The sequence below is a fragment of the Gracilinanus agilis genome, chromosome 3, assembly GCF_016433145.1.
Source record: "Gracilinanus agilis isolate LMUSP501 chromosome 3, AgileGrace, whole genome shotgun sequence".
In the NCBI taxonomy this organism is placed as follows: domain Eukaryota; kingdom Metazoa; phylum Chordata; class Mammalia; order Didelphimorphia; family Didelphidae; genus Gracilinanus; species Gracilinanus agilis.
In genome coordinates, this window is record NC_058132.1 from 350,789,552 (window position 1) to 350,815,069 (window position 25,518).

Here is a 25,518-nt window from a genome sequence, read left to right on the forward strand (position 1 = left end):
ACTGGGTGCTACAGTGTTTAAAGCACTGGCCTTGGAAACAGAAAGAAACATCTTCACAAGTTCAAATCCAGCCTCAGACACTTCCTAGCTGTGTGATCCTAAACAAATCACTTAACATTTTTAGCCACTGTTTCCTCATCTATAAAATGAGCTGGAGAAGGAAATGAGAAGTCACTCCAGTATCTTTGCCCCAAAAAGCCCAAAGTGGGTCACAAACAGTTGGACATAGCTGAAAAATGACTGAACAAGAACATTGATTTGCGACAGGTGTAAGGAAAGGTGAGGAGTTAAAGACTGAAGTTATAAATCTTGGTGTACCTGGGCAAGTCACTTAATCCCATATGCTTGGCCTTTACCACTTTTCTTTTCTTTTTTTTTTTTAACCCTTAACTTCTGTATATTGGTTCATAGGTGGAAGAATGGTAAGGGTGGGCAATGGAGATCAAGTGACTTGCCCAGGGTCACACAGCTGGGAAGTGTCTGAGGCCGGATTTGAACCTAGGACCTCCTGTCTCTAGGTCTGACCCTCAATCCACTGAGCTGCCCAGCTGCCCCCCGACCCTTTACCACTTTTCTGACTCAGAACCAATATTCTTTGTCACTTCTAAGACAGAAGGTAAGGGTTTAAAAAAAAATAAAGTCTTGCAGGAATGGGTCATCAACAGTGTCAAAATGAGGTAAAGAGGTCAAAGAAGATGAGGATTGAGAAAACACAATTAGATTTGGCAATCATGAGTTAAATTGGAAACTTTGGAAAGAGTCACAACATTTAAATGGTAAGGTTATAATCTAACTGACAAAGAATTAGGAAGCACTTGAAAAGAGAATAAGAGAAGATAATGAGGGTAGATAGCTTTTTTATAGGAGTTTCCCTTTGAAAAAAGAAGAAACATAGAATGATAGCTTAAGAGGATGGCAGGGCCTAGCGACAATCCTTTAAAGATAGAGAAAACTTGGGAATATTTGTAAACAAGGACAGAACAAATTAGAGCAAGAGGAAATGACTGTGGGAGCAGTCTGCTACAGAAGATGGGAGGGATGTTAAAGGGTTTGTGAAGAGGATTGGATTTGGTAAAGAGAAGTGTCACTTTAAAAGAAATCCTTACCTTCCATCTTAGAAGCAATACTGTGAATCAGTTCCAAGGTAAAAAAAAGCAGGCTAGGCAATGGGGTTAAGTGACTTGCCCACGGTCACACAGCTAGGAAGTATCGAGGCCAGATTTGAACCTAGGACCTCCTGTCTGTAGGCCTGGCTCTCAACACACTGAGAAATTGATCTGCCTGCCCAATTTTCTCACTGACATCGGAGGCAAGGTCTGAGTGGGAAGGTGAAAAGATGATATAGTATAAAAGGTTCCAGGAGAGAATAGAGACAGAATAGGAATGGAAATCCTCTATTGCCAAATTCAGGTCTTCTATCACTGTCACAAGCTCAAGAAGATTAAATATCTTGGTCCTAGAGATAATAAGTATCAAAGGTAGAATTTGATCTCAGGTCTTCTTGAATCCATTTCCAGAACCCTAATAGCAATAGGATGTCTTTCATGTCAGGAATGAGAACACTTGGAAAAGTATGGAAGGACCTAAAAAAAAGTATGGAATGTTGTGCTTAAGGATTAGCTTTGTCTGCTCTATATCCTGAAATAGAAAAAGACAGAAAAATATATATAATTCTTCAGACAGAAGTCATGAAATGCAGGACATTTAGACTCTGAGCTCTATTAATATTTCTATATCTTTTATAGAAACAATAACTTTGTAGTACCCTCCCAAGCACTTCAGGAAATCCCAAAGGATATTCTGGCCCAGACTTTAAGCCTAGAATCCTTGGTATTCTCTGTCCCCAAATAGAGGAGTATTCTCTTCTTATAGGGAAATTTGTCTACCTACCAACAAGTAGTTGAGTGCTCAAAAATATTAAATTTGGGAGAGGAAACTTCAGACCCAACAGGTTTGTCGGATCCTACTAATTTTGTCTAGGAGTGGGAAGGATTCATGTTAAAAATTTGTGTCTTGGGTCTAACCAGATAACAAATCTTTAAAATTCTGGGTAGGGGGAAGGCAGGCAAAAAATATTAAGAAAGGCACAGAAAGGAGCATCCACTAAATCCAACTTATGCTGTTTCTCCAGGAGTAAGTTGTATAGCGAAGGAAAGGCTAACAAAGGTACAAAGTTTCAGGGAAAATCAACTAGTAACTCAAGTCTCACAAAGGTTAGAAAATTCAACAGAGCTAGAATACAGCTCATGAAGCCAGTTTATGCTTTCTCAAGGACTTCTAGGAGCTGTCTTCTTTTCAAGCCTCCTTGCCCACAGAGAGTTTATGTGCTTCAGCTAGTGCTGACACTGTCTTTGAGATAGAGTTGTTGAAATTGAGTCTGGAATCCGTAACTTAATTTCCTACCTTTTGGAACTCAGGTCACAATAAGGCATTTTGCCTCAAATCACTGTGGATTGATAAGGGATGCCAAGGAATGTGATTAAATATAAATGTGCTGCTTTAAGCATAGTAATGTAGTTAGTGGAGGCACAATATTGTAACATTTTAAGGGAGGACATGCAATTGGAGATTTCTCTAACATTAATGTATTTAAGGTATACAGTGAGACTGGGAGAAGAAATGTAATGAATCATGGAGATTTTAGAAAATGAAGAAATGGGCAGTTGAGGACTGTTACTAAAGATAAATCTTGACTAGACGTAATGGTGCATGTATGTCTATAATCCCTGCAGTTGGGAGAGATTGAGCTTAGTGTACCTCTTAAGTTGAGGAGGTCTGAGCTATTTACTAAGCCTAATGCCAATCAGTGTCCACACTAAGTCCAAGACTGATATGGTGATCCCACTGGGATCAAAGGTCCATCATGCTGCCTAAGGAGGAAGAACAAACTTAGTTTGTAAAAAGAAAGTCGATTAAAGCTTTCATGTTGATCAGCATTGGGATCAGGCCACTGGATGGCTGTGAGAGTTCTAGCCAAAGTGGAAAACCAGTGTTAAAAAAATAAAAACAAGATGATTTAGCTTGTCTGTATTTTCTTTTCTTTTTTTAAACCCTTACCTTTCCTCTTAGAATCAGTACTGTAGATTGGTTCCAAAGCAGAAGAGTGGTAAGGGCTAGGCAATGGGGGTTATGTCACATAGTTAGGAAGTGTCTGAGGCCAGATTTGAATGCAGGATCTCCCATCTCTAAACCTGACTCTCAATCCACTGAGCCAGTGATGGCCAAACTTTTTAAAGAGGGGGCCAAAGGAAAGAAAATCCTCATCTGTCAGTCTGTTTCTAAGGCAAATCTTTTGAAGTTTCATTGTATTGTATTGTATTGTCTCCCCATTAGTCTATGATCTTCTTGAGTGGAGGGATTATGTATGACTTTTGTTTGTATACCCAGTTTAGTGTAGCAATTGGCACATAGTATATGCTCAATAAATATTTTTGTTACTGTTATTGCTCTTGTTGTTAGTAATGATCATGTTGAAAGTAGAAGAGTAAACTCAGGATAACTATTTAGTCAGGACAGTGAATGAAACTTCTTTCTAGATGATAGAATTTTTGTGCGTAGAGGTGGTTTGTCAGAAGGGCATTTTTGATCTAATACATTGAGGTGGAAGCAGAACCAAAGACTAAAAAGAAACCTCCTTTTCTAGAAACTAAAAGAATAAAGGAGGGAAACAAAGGGAAGAGAAAGAAAAGAGACAGAGACAGAGTCAGAGAAAGAAATATTAATTCTATTAATCAACTAACTCTAAAAGATATGTAGTAGAAATTATTGTCAAAAATGTTTATTAATATTTTCTTGAAAAAAATTTGTATTTCATTTACCTACACAAAGATGATAAAGTTTTAAGTCTGTTTAAATGAATATTTTAGTACTTTAGTCAATTAATCTATAAATATGAAGTAAGCAACTACTATACTACTGTACTAAGCATCAAGGATGCAGAAGAAGACAAAAGAGAATCCCTGCCCTTGGGAAGCTTACAATCTAATGGGAGAGAAATATGCAAATAAAAATATATAAAGGGAAGCCGGGCAACTGAATGGATTGAGAACCAGACTTAGAGATGGGAAGTCCTGGGTTCACATCCAGTCTTAGACACTTCCTAACTGTGTGTCTCTAGGCAAGTCACATAACTCCCATGGCCTAGCCCTGACTTATCTGTTTTGGAACCAATATATAGTATTGGTTCTAAGATGGAAGGTAAGGGTTTAAATATGTATGTGCATATATATGTGTATATATTCATAAATATTATCAATTTAAAGATTATAATATTTATAAATATATATGTATATAGCTATGTGCAAAATATATGTAAAATAGTTAACAGAAGGAAAGCACTAGAATTACAAGGTCTTGAGGAAGGCTTCTATTAAAAGGAGAGATTTTAGTTGGAACTTAAAGGAAACTAGGGTGATAAATAGACAAAGTGGAGGAGGAAGATGGTTTAAAGACATGAGGGACAGACAGAGAAAATGCCCAGAGCTGAGAGACAGTGTGATTTGTTTGTGAAATGGCCAGGAGGCCAGTGTCACTGGATTGAAGGGTATGTATCAGGGAGTAAAGTATAAGACTAGAAAAGTAGGAGGAGGTTATAAAGGATTTTGGATGCCATTATGGAGGTAAGAGGGAGCCACCAGAGTGATTTTATTGAGTTTGGGGGTGTCATGGTTGGACTGGTGCTTAAGGAAAATCACTTTAATGACTAAATGGAAGATGAATTGTATTTGGGAGATAGGTGAGTCAGGTAAACCCACCAGGACACTATTACATTAGTAATAACATGCATTAGATGATGAATACCTACACTAGAATGGTGGCAGTGTCAGAGGCAAAGAACAGGCATTTGAGAGATGTTGCAGAGGTAAAAATGGTAGGTGTGGGCCACAGATTGGATATGGAATGTGAGAGATAATTAGTGGTCTAGGATGACTCCTAGGTTTCAAGCCTGAGGGACTGGGAGAATAATGTTGCTCTCTATAGTAATAGGTAAGGTAGAAGCAGGGAGAGATTGGGAGGAAAGATAATGAGTTGTATTTTGGAGATGTTGAGTTTAAGAAGTTTACTTGACGTGTAGTTTGAGTTGTTTAAAATGCAGTTGAAGATGCAGATTGGACATGAACAGAGTGTTTCAGGCAGTATAGGTAGATCTGAGAGTCATTAGTAATAGTTGTCAGGTAATCAAATCCATGGACATTGATGAGCTAATACCTGACCTGCATATTGATTTGGTTTCGCTTACCTATACATCTTTGTTATAAGGGAGGGCATATACCCGGAGTGAGAAAGATGAATTAACCGGTAGTAACAGATCTAAAAAACTAGATCGTAAATGAAGCCTTTTTAATGTATAGAAGAAAAAAGAAACATAGAAGAGGGCACTGAGAGACTGATAGAATGAATTTGTTACTACCTCTATTCCATATACAAAAATGTACATATACATATACACATGGTTTCCCAAAGTTTTCCTTAAGTTTTAAGCTATTAGAGGTATTGGTGTAGGTATAGATATATTTTTAAAACTATATGTAATATAAGTTCACAGTTTTATATATAATCTTTTTTCTTTTATACATGTACATATATAAATGTTTCTACTTCTGCATTATTGTCAAATTCACAATGCAAATAAATTTAAAATAATATCTGCTTAGGAGGCAGTCTTGACAAAGGACAAAAAGAGGCTTTATGTTCTTCAGTGTTCTCTGACCCTGTTCTATGATGTGTTACCCTAAAAATCTTGGCTCTACTTATTTTGAGTAGTCTGGTTAATCTAGTTAATGGACTTGGCCTGCATACTAGGCATAGCATATGCTTCTTTTTTGGCTGACAATTATGTGTACACGACCAACAGGGAATGTCCTGGAAAGGAAAACATCTTGCAATATATGAAAATAGCTCCTCATTATTGGCATTCAGTTTGATGAACATAAGCAGCCCTGTGTCTATATAATTTTTGATTCCGTAGCAGGGTTAAGCATATCATCCCATCTCACCCTTCTTCCAACTGTCCAAGAAACCCTTATTAACCCTCATTACACTTTTATTCCACTTATTCTAGACCAGCCTTTGGTGAATCATACACTTGCTATCTGTTCCTCTGTATGGTTATTATAGAGAGTTCCTGCCTTATTCCCTCTTTTCCTTTATCCTATCTCTACCCATTTCTAAGGAGTCCATCAATGTAAAGGATTTGTGAAAGATAATCAGGCTAGATTAAAGGAGAGTGTGGACTGGTTCCTTAGAGAAGATCAGTATGTCCAATTTCCCAAGTTTTAAGATTTTACATTCCTAGTTACAATGCATCACCAGATGAGCCATTAGTATTTCCCCCTTTGGGACCCTTAATCTGTTACAAAGTACCCCAACCACATTAATATCCTGCCCTTCAACTTAATCAGAGATGTGAAATAAATCTGGTTTTGACTCAAAACCCATCCTTTAATTTTGCAAAGGTTTATTAAATCTACCATCATAACATCTCTTCCTTCTATCACCTTCTCTTCATTCCTGGAGCCATCTGCGTGGACCAGGACTTCTTCATGCTGTAACTAACTATTATAAAACTGTCATTAGTGCTTCCTGCTTCTAGTCTCTCCCTTCCCCATTTCACACAGTGGCGTAAATAATCTTCTTAAGGCAAAGACCTGATTAGCTGATTTTCTATGCCTCATCAAGGGATTCAAATACAGATTTATTTAAAGCTTGGCATTTAAGGCCCTCCACAATCTCCCACCTCCTTTCCAAGTCAAGAGAAGCCAAGGGAAGTCAACATGCACTTACTTATTAAGTCCCTACCCTGTGACAGGTACTGTGGTCAGTGCCTTACAGTCTTATCCCTTCTGAAACTTTACATTCCAGCCAAACTGGACTAGATGTTCCTGAACTCAAAACTTTACCTCCTGACTCTGAACATTAAGCACATAATATGCCTGGAATGTGTTTCTTGGAATCTTTGTCTTACTTCAAAGACTAGCTCAGATATTATGTCCTCTATGGAACCTTTTCCATATGCCCGATTGTCAGTGTTTTCTTGCTCCTCAATTTTCTTTGTATCATACTTATTTGTGTGTGTAATGCTACCTACATTCTTCCAATGTAGCATAATCCCCTTGAAGGCAAAGACTGTTTTATTTTGAATTTTATGTCCTCAGAATCTACTAGCACAGTGCCTGGCTCTTCAATGATTTTTTTTTAATTTGATTGGTGACATGATTTAATATTGAGCAATAGAGTCAGTGGCAGTTTCAAAAGTCTTTCTTAAGGCCAGAACGTTAGGGAAGTTATGTATATAGGGCATATATGTAGAGTTATTAAAGAGGAAATAGGGAAGATCTTTGACTAGTCCCTAAATTTTCCAGAGTCACAAGGGATTCAGTTAAATTCACTTTAGTTCAATAAATATCTCTTAATTACCTTTTATACATAAGGCTTTATACTAAGTACCAGAAGTACAAAGTCCAAAAAGAGGCAATAGCTCCTCTCAATGAAAGAGCTTAAATTTTACTAGAATGAAACATTTTTTCCTAGAGGGATAATGTGCGATTGATATTTCCTGTGAATATGGACTGGTTGAAATATTCATACATACACATGCAAACATATTGTGTATTTACTTTTGGTATGCCTTTTTGCTTGCATAGGCATGATATTCATTGTCTATCTGTTTTTTAGGAAGAGAATTTGAAGGAGAAGAGGAGTACCTGGAGATCCTTGGCATCACAAGGGAGCAGTCAGGCAAATATGAGTGCAAAGCCGCCAATGAGGTTTCCTCAGCAGATGTCAAACAAGTCAAGGTCACTGTGAACTGTAAGTATGTCCTATCTGAATCGCAGATGCCCTTAGCACAGAAACTTGAAGAAGCCATTTCTAATGGTTCCAAAGAAGATTAAATAAGGTCATTTCATGTTAGAAATTCTATTCTGACCAGAGTTGCTCTGGGTACATTCAAATTTTTCAATGGTAAAAATGTGGTCCTTAAATCTGATAGAGTATCTCTGCCAAGACAATCAATAAGAGGTTGTTGTTTTTGTTTTGTTTTGTTTTTTAGAGCCACAACTAGGGAAGGGTTATTGGAGCTTTGCCCTTTGTCCTTGTACATAATTTAAAGGTACTTTATTTCAGCAGCTAGATAACTGAGCTTAGCACCTACCTAGTTAGTAAGAATAATTAATAAAGGGAGAAGCTAAATGACTTGGTAGATAGAGTCAGACCTAGAAATGGGAGATCTTTGGTTCAAAACTAGCCCAAGATACTTCCTAATTGTGTGCCTTAACCCCCATAGGCTAGCTATTACCACTCTTTTGCCTCAGAACCAATACATAGTATTGATTCTATAATGGATGTAAGTTTTTTTTTTTTAAAAAAAAGAATAACTACTAAAACAGGAATTTACAAAAGGCTCATGAAAATCTCAGGTGATTTTTTCCTTTCTCCTCATCCTCTAAACTCTCCATAAATGTGATATCTATATCTATATCATATATAATATGTGTGTCGTACACACATGTACATGGACATAATAATTAAAGTATAATACCTATAAAGTAAACTAAATATAATTACATATTGGCTTGCCACATTTTTCCCCCTGCTACCAACATACAAATCAAATGGTTATAAACATGGATAAAATAAATCTTGGAACTCAGATGTCCATGATTCTTAGGGTCTTGAAAGCCCAATATCTCTCTCCAAAGAATAACAAGTAATTGTACCTTGATAATAATGTATTTATCAATAAGTTATAAAAAACAGAGGGATATAGTTTTAAAATATAATATTAGGTCAATGCTGAATGCCTGAATAACTATGAGATTATGATCAAATCCCTTTATTTTATTAGGCCACATACCACTAACTGATATTTTCATCATGGTAATTTAGGAGTTGTCTGATAATTCATTATTAGTGATCATTTCATCAGAATATCTAGAAATTATATTAGCAAGGAAGGTTCACTAATATTCATAAATAAGTAGAAGAATTAATGCGCTTCGTGATCCAGAATGAAAAGTTTAGAAATTTAAAAAATCAGAGTTTAAAATAAAAATGAATAAAGAAGGAAGGGGAATGGAACCCTTTAATAATGTCTCCCAGGAAAACCATGTTTTAAAAATTCACTTACACTCTACAAAAAGAAGCATCTTTCTACTGAGATATCTATATCAGAAACTTTTGCCTAGTGACAGGATAATATAGCTGCCCAGGCCTGCCCTTTTGTACAATCACTGAATTCCCATTCGGAAGTGTATTAAAGTGTATTTCCACTCTAGCTGGATTACTTTTGGCTTTGTTATATTCACTGTGCCATTACACTTGTCTGCAGTTAAGGGGACAGCCCCTGAGGGAGATTGTGAAATCTCTTTCATGACAGATGCTTCAAAACAGAACTGACACCTGTCTTACATGTTCAAGGAACTGATCTTCGAGGAATTAGGGGTTGTATTGGGTGATACTTTAGGTCCCTTAAAAGTCTGTGCTTTCTTTTTGTAGCACCCTTGACTCTCAAGAATTGTCATTATTATCATTACTATTCTGCAATAAAGAGAATAAAGGGAAAAGACCGAGAGGAAAGAGCAAAAAGGGAGAGGAAAAAGGAAGGAGAGGTGTGGACAGACAGACATAGTTTCAGAGAAAAATTAATAATTTCCATGCTATAAAATGCTTTGGGACTTTTTTTCAGATGAAAGGCATTTTCTCTGAGTGTTTATATAAGTTCATAATTAGGTTAGTTCACTTCTTTTATGTGCATACACCCTCAATAGTATCATCTACCTCTTTTCTGACTTATGGAGTTAAGATTTCATTTTCTATTAATTGACCTTCATCTTAATTAGACTGCATAGAGCCCAATCATGGAGTACATGGAAAATATTTATGCTTCCATTGTGTGAAACATCAAAGTGACATGGATTGAAGATTGTTCCTAAGATCAAAGCTATCAGCCTAGGCCATATTATTAGTGCAATTAGCCTGACATTGCTCCTTCTCTACTGTCCCCAAAGTGTAGTTTAGACCAGCAAAATGATGGCCAATTTTCAAGGAAAGGATTTTATGAAAATTGGAGCTTTTTTTGCTAGTGACAAGTGAATCACAAAAGAGTGGAGACAAAACTACAAGCTTCTTCTATGAAATTCCTTTCACCTATTTATCCATAAATTTCTTAAGAGAGTCCCAGAAAATCTCCAGTATTTATTATCACAATAAGAAATATTTCACAAGTATATGGTGCTATGTCAAAGCAACTTCTTAATTTGATTTCAGTCCCGAACAAAATTTAGAAAGTACAAGGAAACACCAATTCCCTCAAGAATCATCTTTCCTCCACTACAGTATATCCTCAGGCTGGGTTTATGTGACACTATAGCAATTGGTTGACAAGTTTTAACAAATCAACCTATCAATAAGTTGTTGCAGCTACACTATTCATTTTGACTGATTTGAATTGTTGTAGACTATAGATAGACACACTGAGTTTGATAATTAAGGAAGTAGAGAACATTATAGAATTAAATTTTATTCCATGAAGCTCTTCAGAAACTCTGCTCCATCTTTCTATAAGTGACCTCTAAGGTGCCATGCCAGACTTACTCTCTCTCAGTTCTGCAAATTGTAAACTTTCCCTTTTTGTTGTCAATCAGCAAACATATTAAGCACTTTCTACATGTTGGGCAGCAGCAGAGATTCTGAGACAAGAATAAATAGTCCCTGCCTTCAAGGAGCTAACATTCTATATGCATATAGGTACACACAGTGAATAAACATGAAATAAAAATATATTAATATTGAGAGGAAGGCATCCCTGCATCGAAACATGTCTTCTGTGTTCTGTTCCCAAAAGTGTTCTGTTGCCACATTAATTGGGAAACACTGTTCTTGGGCAGAAGGCAATGTAATGGAAGGCAATGTCAGTGTTCAAGTCAAGAAGAAAAGAGAACTGTAAAGTCATGGATGAACACTGACCTATGTCTGACGTTGGAGTGAAATGGAATGCCACACTTTATAAAACAGGAACGTGGAGGCAAGGAACACTTGGAGTTGACAGATAGTTTTGAAGCATTTCCTGAGAAAGAATACTCTTTTGGGGAAGCATTTTCTTCCAAAGATGAATCAAATGGACCCATGGGTACAGTGAGGTAGGAGATCATCCAATAAGTGTCAGAGAAAGAAGAGAAAGATAGTAATATTTGGTGACATCCAACTGAGGAGTAATGAGTGAGAGATTTGTTGACCTAATAACAACACTATCTCTTGCGTAGGGGATGGTGATGATGATGATGATGAAGATGATGATAGCTAACATTTATATAGCATTTTCATGTTTCCAAAGCACTTTACCAATATTATCTCACTTGATCCGCACAACAACACTGAAAGGTTCAAAGTCTTGTCCTCATCTTTGTGTTCTCTTTCAAATGACCCTAATGCCCCCAAAACTGTGTCACCTCCAGCACAGATATCATCTGCATATATTTGGTCTAGTCCAACTCTTTTCCTATCTTTTTTTTCTTCAATACCATTTTTACTTCTTCTGTAAACATATTCAGGGCTGTCATGTTAGAATCCAAATATAGTGGTTCCACTGTCTTTGATGGTGAAACAAAAGTTTGCTGTAAAAATTTCTGTAGATCTTCTCTATCTTCCATCTGTTTATTTTCCTCTTTCTAGTTCTATTCTTAAATTCCCAACAGATGACTTTCCTTGATTGAATCTCTTGTCAAGCTTTCTTTTAACTTTTTTTCCCCTTACATTGTTTCTTATTAGTTTATGAAGCAATAGTGCCTATAATCTTCCACCATTCTTCTCTGTAAGATTTTATAAATAAGTGTTCCTCATGACTGTCAGCTCTTTCCAAATGGCAAATAGATTAAGTTTTTGTTGTGGTCATTTTTAGGCTCTTTTGGTAACCTAATTATAGAAACTGATTTAAATTACTTAACTTTCCATATGCAATTGATATAATCGGCATCAATGACCTATATTAAAACCATTGCTCATTTTTCAGTGTCAATAATTTTGTTTAATCAATTGAGTTTGGCTTCCTTTAATTGTATGCAATGTTTTAATTTTCATCTTAATTTTTCTTCTAGCTTTATATTAATTTTTACATTTCCTCCATTAAAGCTATCATATGACTTTACATTAGCTAATTCAAGAATTATCAGTAATCAATATTTTCTTTTAAAATATAATAACTTTCTTTTTTTGACAATGCTATTTAATACTGATCAGGCCCAGCACCTTCCTGTTCTTTTCATGAAGGAAATATTCAGATATAAGGAAATTAAGTTTCTTTGTAGTCCATATGTATTTTGATCTTCTAATTCCTTACTCCTGAGACATATTTTTCAACCTATTTTTTACTATCATCCATGCTCACCTATGCCCAAATTTTCTTTGACATCACCAAGAATCAAAATTGGTGCTGCTTTAGTTCAAGGGTCTTAATGAATCTTCATCCTGTGCTACTGTATATACTTCAATTTTATTCATCTTTTTTGTTTTGCAAATATTTTTCAGGAGATGACCAAATATCCAAAGAAATGTTTCTGTAGAGATGATAAACAACAGCTCCAACAACTCCTTTATTTATTTATTAGATAATTTGTGAGTCATCTTTCCATTTAGCTTCAACTTCCTTTTGTCTTCCAGTGATCCTTATAAAAGACAATTTAAAGATGATTCTCATTGGCGTTTCAGGTAGTTTGGCCATTCATTGGTCATTGGATCTGACTCTCACATTTAGAGTATTGATAGGTAGATTAATGTTGAAAAACAGATTAGCAACTGTTTAATTTGCCCCTAGACTCATTTTTTACCATTCTGTCATCATCACTGCATAGGCAAAATGGGGACCACAAAGGATTGAGGGATAATTTTCTATTTCTCTTTGTTTTATGTATTGTCATGGCCAAAAGATTCATCAGAAAATTGCCAGCCTAATGACAGGGATTCTTTTGTCCTTAGCCAGGTGATTCCTCAGAAAATAGATATGTTTCTAGGGTAGTACTTGAAAGACATAGACTTATTAAGTTTCTTGAAGTAATATAGATCATCAGATTGCTTACTATCTGAGGGGAAGAATGAAGGATGGGAAGGAGGGAGAGAATTTGTATCTTAAATTTTTTAAAATGAGTGCTAAATGAGGTAGCTGGGTAGCTCAGTGGATTGAGAGCCAGGCCTAGAGACAGGAGGTCCTAGGTTCAAATCTGGCCTCAGACACTTCCTACCTGTGTTACTCTGGGTAAGTCACTTAATCCCCATTGCCTAGCCCTTACCACTCTTCTGCCTTAGAACTAATAAATGGTATTGATTCTAAGACAGCAGGTAAGAGTTTTTAAAAATAAACAAACAAACAAACAAGTGCTAAAATTTGGTTTTTACATCTAATTGGGGAAAATAAAATATTATAAAAAAAGTAGCATGGATCTTTGTCTGAGGTGAGTAGAGAGGGTAGGGATAAGGGTCAAAAAGAAAAAAAGGGGAGGGGAGAGAGAGAAGAGAAAAGAGATTAGGAGTATTTTTTTCCTTTATTGTAAAAACAACCTCCCCTTATTGAAAAATGACACACTTCACTTGTACTCTCCAATGCAAAAGGTAGACTCAATCACAATCCATGTGAAAACCTTTTAAGGTCTTCAGAGGAAAAGCACAATAAGAATTCTAGGTGCTGCATTATTATTACTATGATTATGCTACATGAAACTTTATGGTGTATTTTATGTTCATTTAAATAGCTTATACTTAGTAAGAGATTGCATTCAGACAAATAGCTATACACTCAGCTTTCCATCAATCAATATACTCCTTTGAACCAAATAAAGTGAATTATCCATTACAAACTTGACATGTCACTTAACAGAGAAACTTCATTCCATTCAGATAGGAAGATGAACCTGCATTTTTTCTTCTATGGACTTAATTTGAAAGAGTCATTTAAGCACTCTCTCTTCATATATGATTAGTTTTATAATGGGGAACTTAAACTGGATTTTATTCTGCCTTCTGAACCTTTGATAGTGGCATTCTATCCATTCTAATTGAAGAATTCATCTTATTGGTCATAAGAAATAGAAATAACTCATTAAAATTTCAGGTACCAGATGGAGTTTAAAGTGTATGAGAAGTGGAATTATCCTCTGATAATAGTGAACTATTTCAAAAGTCACAAAAAAAGAATAACAATGAACCTCAAACCATCATTTTATGAAAATTTCTTATTATAACCACATTTTAAGAAAGAAATTTGATTTTAACTGTACTATAGTATGTATGCCTCACTATTTAATTACCTTTCTTAGCTTTACCTCTTCAGAATGCATTATAAACACATTTTAGAATGTGCATTCTGAAAGCTCAAAAGGCAGCCTGAAAGAATGGATATAGAAATTGTTTTAATTCCTGCCTCTGGTACACACTGACTTTGGAGCCTTGGGCAACTTATTATCACCCAAGCTCTCTATGATTTGGGCTTTGTAAAAGAGTGGTTTGTCCGCATTGGTTGATAGCCTATCCTTACCAGGAGGAGTTTCCTATGCCAATAAAAACACATATCTAGACTTAAAAAAATAAATAATTATTTGTTATAAAAAATAAAAATAAAAGTAATGACAGACATTTGCTGTCACAACATGTCCTTTAAAAACACCGAAGTTGATTTGTTCTTATTTACCAATAGTACTACTTACTAATATGCCTTCTAAGTTGGAAAAGGAGAAAGTTTAGTCTCATCTAACACTAAAACTTAGGGCAAGAAAGCAGGGATCATAGTTATCTGGGCAATGAAAAGAGAGTCAATCTTGATATTTTGCTTTGTATTTATTTTTGTACACGTGTCTGTACCTTTTATGTGATTTCTATCTATCATTTATATATAGGTATATATATTTACATATATGTGTGTGTATTTATATGTGAATGTGTATACACATAAATGTGTTTATGTGTGTTTTATGTTTGTGTTCACCTTCCCTACATGGCTGGACTCTGAATTCCTTAATTCCATAATAAAGAGACGAAAGAAAATCTGCGGTTTCATGGTGATACTGACAAGAAGTACAGAATGCCCAGTATGCTAGAGGAAAGGTGCTGGTGGCAAGCTGAAAATGCCTGAGACTTGCACAGTGCTTGACCACCTCCCCTCACTTCTCTAAGTTCATTGATGCATAGACACAGATCAAAACTCTTTAGTTAAATTCATTTTATAAATTGGGAGATTGTGCAAAGAGAGGAAATCTCATGGCAATTCATTTGCAGGATTGGAAAAGCAACTCAGATTTCCAGCCAAATATTAGAGAACCAAGATGTGAATCCATTAAGCGTTGGCAACCAAAGTGCCATGATTACTGAGACTAGAGAAAGTCACCAATGAGGAACCAATAGGACTGCAACAACTGTTCAGAATGCTGTTCACAGAAGGAATTGAGGGGCAACATTGGCTCTCTTTCCAGTTAGCAACTCTAGAAATCTTTAGAGAGAAATCAGACAAAAGGAAACCGGGGTAGATGTATCCCTATGCAAGTAAACAGTAACTCTCTACCAAAGGTAGAGAGAAAAGTAGTTGATAAAGAAAAACAATAACGTAGAAGCTTTTGGTGGAAACTTCTAGCTCATAACAAAATATGCTTATCTAATTGAAGTGATCTTTTTGACTATCATTAAAAAATACAGATAAAAAGCATTATTGAAAAGAGAAGAGAATCATATTACAAATTAATACCTGTTGTAGACAGATAGAAACAGAAAGTAACAGAATCAGAAACAGAGTGAAAGAGACAGAGACAGAGACAGAATCAGAGAGATAGAGATTGAGAGAGACAGAGAAAGAGAGACAGAGAGAATAAGAGTGCATCTAACTTGTTTACCTGAAAGAAAATAATAGCAAAAAGAGTACTGAGTAAAGAAAATAAATAAAACAAAGGGAGAAATCCACAGACCTTATTTCTGCTGGCCTACTTCCCTCTTTGGGCAACTAGATGGCTCAGTGAGCTGGAGTCAGGAAGGCTCTTCTTCCTGAATTCAAATACAATCTCAGAAACTTCCTTGCTTTGTGACTCTGGGCAAGTCACTTAATATTGTTTGCCTCAGTTTCCTCAACTGTAAAATGAACTAGAGAAGGAAATGGTAGACCACTCCAGTATCTTTGCCAAGAAAACCCTAAATGGGGTCAAAAAGAACTAAATACAATTAAACAATAACAAAGTTCCTTTTTGTTAAAACCTCTATATAGCTCGATCCCCACATTTATATAGTGCTTTCCAATGTGTATTCTCTACAACAAGCACCTCTGTAATGTGTGTACTGAAAATATTAACCACATTTTAATAATGGTGAAACTGGGGTCTAGATAGATTATCTAACTTGACCAAGAGTTGGTAAGTGTCCAAACAGAGAGAAACTCAGATCCCTTCATTTAAAGTCCAGCACTCTGGCCACTAACCCGTGGCACTTCTGGGTCTTAAATGAGGTTTGCAAACAAATACATGACTATACCCCAAATTCTGTGTAAGAATTGAGGGTCATTAGAATAGATTCCCTTTTTAAGGAACCCATAGGAAAGGGAAGAAAGTTGGATTTAGAAACAGAGTACCTGAGTTCAATTTCTGACTGCCATGGTTATCTGTATGACAATGGCTATGTCATTTGTTCTTTCTAAGCCTTTATTTCACCTTCCATAACATAAGATGGTCGGACAAGATAATCTTTAGGTCCTAATCTTTCATTCCAAAGAGTTGGAACATAATGTAGAATAAAGTGATTACTATATTGTGAAGGACTCCTAAGCAATCCAGTTCTGAAACCAACTGTAAGTGATCAGAACAAAATTCACTATATAGTCAAGAAACAAGTCATTTAAATAATTAGGTCAGAGTCTTTAAAAACAAACTGGTTTTATACTGAGTGAACATCTGTGGATTTTCAAAGAGGAGAGAAGCCGTAGAAGGAGTCAGCACTTCTTCATAAATTGGACTAACTCTTATCTTGGGTGTTCAATCATGCATTACTATTATAAGCCTCCACAATATTTCTTTGTCATTTGAAAAGCACCATAAAGGAGGAGTTGACTGCTAAGTTCTTGGTTAGGTACAAGGAACTGATATAGAGGATCTGTTTAGATGATTTTCTGACTTGTTGAGGGGACTTCCCACTTCTATGATTCTTGGAGTATTCCCAGGAATGAGATCACTGATACTAAGGACATGATTAAGTTTATGTTGTATCATCCCAGGGGATGACAATCCCTTAGGTATAGGGTTTGATAGTCACTTTGGCCTTCATATCTCTGTTGTTTGGCACATTATCCTGCTGAGAGAAGGCACTTAATAAATGCTTATCAAGTTGAATTGAATTGAATTGAATTAGAATACTACCCCCAAAGAGAAGCTTGGTGGTGCAGTGGATAGTGCCAGGTCTGAAGTTAGGAAGACTCAAATTCAAATTTGACTTCAGATATTTATTAGTTGTATGACCATTGGCAAGTTATTAAATTCTTTTTGCCTCAGTTTCCTCTGTAAAATGAGCTGGAGAAGGAAATGGCAAACCACTCCAGTGTTGCCAAGAAAACTCCAGCTGGGGGCATGATGAGTCACACTCTATTGAATCAACTCAACAATAACAATAAACTACCTCCAACATGCTTAGATACCAGGAAAGGGATAATATAATTTTAGAGCCAGAAAAGATGCTAGAAATCAAACAGCTTATCCCCACTCATTTTAGAGATGAAGAAACTGAGGCTGAGAGAGATTAAAGTGATCAAGATAACATAAATAGGGGCAAAGCCAAGACATTGGAAATCTAATACTATTTTTCTATTATGCCTCTGGTCAGGAATAAATAAAATGAAGGTTATTCTGCACATTTTCAGAATAATTTACTTAAATAGTTTCTATTTTACACGGTCATTTGTGAAGGAGGGTCCAAATTCTAATTTGCAAATGGCTAGATTATCCCTTCACAGTTTTATATCGTTTCTACTTTTAATTCTTGAGCATTTATGTTTGCAAATGGCCAGAAGAGACCTGACCAGTTGTCATGCAACCTAGACTTTCTGTTAATAGTTTAATGATATTCATGTTAAAATAAACCTTAAAAAGACAAATTTTAAAAAGAGATTTTAAAATGACTTGATTACATAAATTCTTTTACCTTTCTTTTTTAATTTAATTTAATTTTCCATAATTACATGTAACAACAATTTCCAACATGTTTCAAAGAATATTGAGCCTTGAATTCTCTCCTTCAGCCCGCTGAGATGGTAGGCAATCTCATAATGATTCCACATGTGCAATCACATAAAACATTTTTCCATATTAATCCTTTTAAGAAGTGAAAAATGTTTGCTTTGGTTTGGATTTAGATGCCATCAGTTTTTCTCTGGAAGCAGATGGCATTTTTTATCATGAGTCCTTTGAGATAGTTTTGGATCATTGTATTGCTGAGAATAGCTGTTATTCACAGTTGTTCATTGTAAAGTATTCCTGTCACTGTACAATGTTCTTATGGTTCTGCTTATTTCACTCTGCTTCACTTCACATCTTTCCAGGTTTTTCTGAGCCCCTCCTACTTGTTATTTCTTATAGTACAACTGTATTCCATTACAATCATATATTATAATTTATTCAACCATTTCCCAAATGAAAGGTATCCCCTCATGTTCTAATTCTTTGCCCCCGAAAAACTGCAACTTTAAACATTTCAAATATATAAGTCCTTCTGCTTTTTGGTTTTTTATTTCTTTGGGATCCAAACCTTACAATGGTATTGCTGGATCAAAGGATATGTACTGTTTTGGAAAGAGGACCAAATGCTCTCCAGAATGGTTGAATCACTTTACAGCTCCCCCAACAAAGCATTATTATCTCAACTTTCCCACATCCTCTCAAATTTTGTCATTTTCTTTTTCTGTCATAATAGCCAATCTGATCAGTTTGGGGTGTTACCTCATAGTTGTTTTAATTTGAATTTTTCTAATTTTTGTGATTTAGAGAATATAGAGAGCTTTAATTACTTTGAGAACTGCCTGTTCATGTCCTTCAACAACTTATTGATTGGCTTACAACTTGTATTTTTATACATGCAACTCATTTCTGTAATTTAAGAAATGAGACCTTTATTAGAGAGATTCATAAAATATTTTTTGCATCATTATGATTACTGTGTATTACTCTCCATCCTATTTCCCCCTGTTTAGTTTCTGACCACCACTTCCCCTAATTTGTTCTCTTTTCTATCAGTCTCAGCCTCCCATTCTATTATTTCCTTCCCCTCCTACTATCCTCTAGGACAGTGGTTCCCAATTTTTTTTTTGTCCTACCTCCCCCTTTCCAGAAAAAATATTACTTAGAGGCCCTGGAAATTAATTTTTTAAATTTTAATAACAATTAATAGGAAAGATAAATGCACCTGTGGCCATCACTGCCCCACTAGATCACTGTAGCCCCCACCAGGTGGCACCCACTTTGGGAATCACTGCTCTAGGATGAGATAGATTTACATATCCTATCGATTGTACATTTTCTTCATTGAACCAATTCCAATGAGAGTGAGGTTCATATGGTCCCTTCCTCCCTCCTCCATGTTCGCCTCCACTCCAAAAACTCTTTCATGTTTCATTTAAGTGAGATAGTTTACCCCATTCTATCTTTCCCTCCCTATTCCTCCCAATGTGTTTCTCTTTTAATTTCATTTTATTTTTCAGATCATCCCATTATATTTGACTCACACCCTTTGCCTCTGTCTACATATACTCCTTCGAAATTCCCCAATAATAATAAACTTCGGAGTTCAAAGAATCATCTCCTCAGTGTAGAGATGTACAGAATTTAATTTTAATGAATTTTAAAATTTCTCTTTCCTGTTTACCTTTTTATGCTTTTCTTGAACCTTGTATTTGAGTGTCTTTTTTAACATTTAGAATCTAGTCTTTTCATCAATAATGTTTGAAAGTCTTCTATTTCATTACATACCCATTTCCCCCCCCCCAAAGGATCATATTCAGTTTTGCTAGATAATTAATTATTAGTTGAAGCCTTAGCTCTTTAAATTCCTCATGGCAGCTTTCTAAGTTGTTTTGAGTTGAAAAATTACTTCACCTCGTCCTTTTGTGGGTTATACTGCTCCAGAATTCATCCTGAAGCATTATAACATAGGTTTTTAGTGGATCCACCTCTCCTTTTTTTACCTTTCAAGAGCAGTTTCTCTAGAGTTGAAATCTTGCTACTGGAGTCTCAAACTAGTAAATTTCTGTGTAGAAATAATTTCTTTATGCCTAAAACTAAAGGGATCACCACCCCCTAAAAAACTAAAGGGATTAAATTAAAGTTTAATCTCAATAAAATATCATACTTCTCCAATTTCCCCACATAGAATTTCTGCTTTATCAAGTGTATACAAAGTATATACAAATCCTAAAAAAGATTTTCCAGTGTAGAGAGCATCAAAAATGTATGTGTCCATTAAAAATAGATGTGTTTACAGGAGAATGGAGCCATTACATAGAATAGAATGTAATATATTATATGTACACTTATAAATACACACCCATATTTGCTTGTAATTAATTTGGGTCATATAAAAAAGAAACAGTGAAAATACTCATTTGTTATTTTTGCTATCCATGTCTATCCCAATAGTGAGTTTTCTTTGAAGACCTAAAATAGAAAAAATATCTTCAGTTTTTTCATTGTCTATCATTTTCTTCCTCCAGATCCTCCCACTATCACGGAGTCCAAGAGCAATGAAGCTACTACAGGGAGACAAGCTTCTCTCAAATGTGAAGCCTCTGCAGTGCCTGCACCTGACTTTGAGTGGTACAGAGATGATACCAGGTATTTATTCTGCCCACCATGATTCTTCCATGGCCAGGACAGGTGTTTCAAGAGCCAAAGAGAAGGTTTTTATGAAAAAAATTAAATTATATCTCTGAATACAATTTTTAAAGAATCTCAAAACTCAATCCCAGTCCCTGATTAAATAAGCAATCAACCAATAAAAACTGAGAACATGGCTGGGTGGATATACTCCTTCCATATTCTCCTCTTTCCTTATCATGGAGATTCAACTAAATTAGAACTGGTCTCCATTGGCAGTAGACATCTACTTGTAATTAAAATTACATAAAAATGTAATGGAGATGATTCAGAGAGTAGTGAAGTGAAACTGTTATCTTTTCTACTCTTCCCCATGCCCCCACAAATGTGAATCAGAATGAGATATTGAATGCTATACATTTCATTGGTTTGCTTACATTGTCTCTCTCCCTTTTAGGATAAACAGCGCTAATGGCCTTGAGATTAAGAGCATTGAGGGGCAGTCCCTCCTGATGGTGACCAACGTCACTGAGGAACACTATGGCAACTACACCTGTGTGGCTGCCAACAAGTTGGGAGTCACAAATGCCAGCCTAATCCTTTTCAGTAAGTATATCACAGAACAGGGGGCCCAGTTCAGTGGAATTAATTACATTACAGATTTCTCCGCTCAGCAAACTGGAACACCCATTCACTCGTCAGCTCTTATAGAGCAAACTCTCAGGCGAAACAAGAAATAAGTGACTGGAAGGGGGAGGGGGAACAGATTCATATGTAGCATTTGTAATCCCTCCATGTAAGGAAATATTTGAACACTAATGTGATAACATCTTTTTTTCTGGGATCCTGTGATTGTTTAGTTTTAGTTTTTTGATTTGGTTTTGTGGGTTGTTTTTTTTAAAATTCAGGTTGTTTGGAACAGCAGAGAGAGAAATATTTCTCTTTAGAGTGATGGTAGCTTTAAACAAAAGTAGGAGACATAAGAGAGTAGAGGATCATGGCATTTGGAAAATGACAGCTGATGAAAGTGATTGAGAGAGAAACATTCAGTGAGAATTGGATAAGGTGACTGAGAAAAGGAGATGTAAAATAATCAAAAGGTGTTTTCAGCATTACATGGTAAAAGAGGGAGGGCTAAGGAATTGAACAGTGGAAAGTCACAGAAAAATCTTAAAAGGAGGGAGAAAAGGGACATGTTTCTGCATTGGTAGCTATTGGAAATTATGTTCCATGGAACCCTTCAGGGAATAGAATTAAAGTGGTCGAGAAAGGATGTATTGACCCTTTTCTGAAGAAAGTTCAGAAATAGAAGTGCTATGAATCAGTGATTTAAAAATTATCGATGTTGGCAGAGCAGTCTCCTTAATTAGCAGGTGTTATACCTTTAGGCATATGAATCCCTGAGTAAATGGAACATGTGGCTGGAAGTGCTGAGGGGGATGCTAAGACACCTCTAGAGGCATCTGGGCCACTAACATAAGTATAAGGGGTAAGAATCAAGATATGGATTATAAAAATTAGAATACGGGCATGGCTAATAAAATATTTACCTTTTATTTTTTATCTTTTATTTACCTTTTATTTAAATTTTAAAATTTAACAAAAGATCTTTTATTTACCCAGTATGGATATTCCCTCCATTTATTCCCCTGCCATACCTTAAGAGGTGATTTCCCTGATTTGCTGCAGCCAGAAGAATTCATCATTTGTAGCCAACTATCAGGTGATGGGCTCCTCAAAACTCAGATCAGCTGTTTCTCTGAAGATAGGCATGTCCTATCACTTTTGGTGGCACCTATTAGAATATTTGTTCCATAGGCATCGGATCATTATTATGCCTTCATTAGGTATCAGAGGGGGATATTTCAAGATGGCAATACAAAAAGAGAAAACAAACAAGCAACAAACAAAAATCATAATGTTTTAAGTTGAAAGAACAATAGGCCAAATGGAATGCAATCAAATAACTGCTATCTCTATGTCTTTTAAATTACCAAGAGCTGCCTGTGAAGGTACCATTCAGAACCATTATGTCTTTGGGTATGCCAGTGGATATGTGTGATGATGCAGGCTGACAAAGGGCACCAGGCATTTTCCCCTTAATCCAAATTTGGATGAGTCCTCATAAAATGAATTTTTTTTTAAATTTCAAGTAATGACTCCCTTCAAGTGTACTATTAGAGCCACTTTGAAACTGTTCAAGATCTAAATTCAGGAGTGTATGTGTGGTGTGTATGTTTAACCACACTAAATTTGGCCTTCAGTTTGTCATTCATAACTCTCATTGACTTCAGTCAGTGACAGTTTAATGTGACATGGATACACAAATGCTTTGTCAACATGAAGTTTAAAATTCATGTCCTTCTTTACTTGTCTCTCAAGACTGAATATCAGTGTTTCCTGCTATAGCTGCAGACATCAATAACCCTGAAGACACCAAAAGGTTATTGAAGAAATGTACATCCCTACTCTATTCCTGACATTAGTGAGGTCTTAAGCAGTAGTAAAACCAACATAAACTATTAAACTTGGATTTTAAGGTGGTGGGGGGGATGTGTGAGTGGTGGGTACATCTGAATAAGAATGTTGAATGAATGAAGAATGAATGTTGAAACCTGGAAGTTGAGGGAGAAAGGAGATATTGCAATTGATTTATGAAAATAAATGGGTAATGATCAAATTACATCAAGAGATCATTTCACCTATATCCACCTTGAAAAGAAAATATTTGACAGATGTCAAGGCTCAGAAATGGGCTAGGAAATATGAGAGAGCAAAGAGAAGAGGAATTGAATATGGTGACCCAAAAAGAATGGAGGCCCTACAAACCTGCCAGTGATGTATAGAGTTCAATTGCACACACAATGATTCTTGTAGCAAAAGGAAGTTTTTTACATGGTTCAAAGAGATTGATAAAAGAAAATAAAGAGGAAACAGGTAGGGCATGATACTCTAGGAAATGGTTCTTGGAATATTCCTCTATGGTGGAAACCTTCAGTATAAACAAAACTTTGCTATAACTTTATCAGTGAAATCCTCTGAAATTATTATTTTAATACCTATAAACAAACATAAGGTCAATTATAATAATAGTCTTCAGATGTTTCAGGTCCTTGTAATACAGTTTGACAAAGGTCAGGAAAGTCATGGCTGGGAAATTAGGGATATATTTTAAATAAAATCATTGTCTTTGGAGATTTGGGGAAAAATAGATTCTAAAAGACACTTTCAGTACTAAGTATTTACATAATAAATGCTTATTTATTGATTGATAAAAAATTAAACTTTAACAAAATATACTCTTAAAATAAAAGAGAGTGGCAAGGGTGGATGACAGTTAGACCTGAATTCAAATTCTTCTTCAGACACTACCTACTACCTGTGAGACCCTGAGCAAGTCACTTACTCAATTTAACCTTGCTCAGCTCGTTTACTCATCTGTAAAATGAGAATTATAATAGCACCTAACTCATAGGTTATTTTTGAAGAACAAATAAGATAATGTATATAAAAACATTATGTAAACTTTAAATTGCTGGTAATACTTGAGATAATTAATATTATTTTTATTAATCATTATTATTCAGCTGCCGGTGCCTTTGATCTCACAAGTTCAGAACTTATATTTAGCACGTTGTTTGGAATTGATTATCTACCTCATCAGAAAGTTATGAAGCTTGATTTTTCACTGAGGAATTAAATAGTCATATACCTGGTGGAAAAGTGCTATTAAAATCTAAATAATAAACGAGATTCTCTGTTCTTTGTATCAGAGGCAGGGAAGAGGAAAAAGGGGTGGAAAAATGTTAAAACACAGTCCTCTGCAGCTCCTAAAACAAGAATATCCTGTGAATTTCCTTCCCTGTTCAGTTTTGGAAGCAACATTATCTCTTCCCACAGAGGTATAGTGGAAAATTACTAATTGATGTTAACATAAGTACGACCATACCAAAAGTAGATGGTGTCCACTTCACATATTCACATGCAACAAAATATTTAATTAAGAAAGGATGTATAGTCCCTCCAGTGCCTTTAAAATCACTTGTTTTTCCTTATCATAATTCCTGATTTGCATCAGGCCAGGCAGAGAGACAGTGCCCAGGAACTACGTTCTCTCTGGTGAGCACTGACTGTGAGCACTGTGTGGGCAGTGGGGTACTCTGCTGACTAAGCCAGTCTGGAAGAGAGAGGAGACAGCTGGCAAAGCCTCTGCCAGACTCAGGCAGCAGCAGGTATAAGCTCCTGCTCAAATCCCTGGAAGAGTTGGTGATTATTCATCATTTTGAAGAGTCAGTAGATTTTCTAAGGGTCTACTATGACTTTGAATGCAGTGTCAAATCAGGGTCACTTGTTCTTCTTAGGCCCCTATTTTCCCACTTCTCATTCAGACACTGAGAACAAAGTGGGAAGCAGAGGTACAGAAATGGATATGGTTCATTTAAAAATACACAAGCACACTTTCGTGAAAGTCATTTTTTCCTCCCTGAGTCAATGGACTTTCTTTTTTGGTAGCTTTTCATATTTTCTTCATAATTCCCCTACATCAGTTAGAACTGTACAAAATTTTATCATGTTCATCAATCTTAGTAAAAATTGTCTTTCCTTCCTTCCTTTCTTCCTTCCTTCCTCACTCCCTCCTTCCTTTCTTTCTTCCTTCCTCCCTCCCTCCTTCTTTCCTTTCTTCCCTTCTTTCCTTCCCCTTCCC

At 35.8% G+C, this 25,518-nt stretch overlaps 1 protein-coding gene across 2 annotated transcripts in view; it reads left to right on the top strand.

The window, feature by feature from the left end:
* Positions 1 to 25,518, top strand: part of LOC123242379 (limbic system associated membrane protein) — a 798,540-nt gene that overhangs the window by 733,331 nt on the left and 39,691 nt on the right. For both annotated transcript variants that reach the window (XM_044670083.1, XM_044670084.1), the window contains exons 4-6: positions 7,675 to 7,809; positions 20,711 to 20,831; positions 21,271 to 21,419. In XM_044670083.1, the coding sequence (XP_044526018.1) occupies positions 7,675 to 7,809; positions 20,711 to 20,831; positions 21,271 to 21,419 (405 nt within the window). The remainder of the gene's footprint in view (positions 1 to 7,674; positions 7,810 to 20,710; positions 20,832 to 21,270; positions 21,420 to 25,518) is intronic.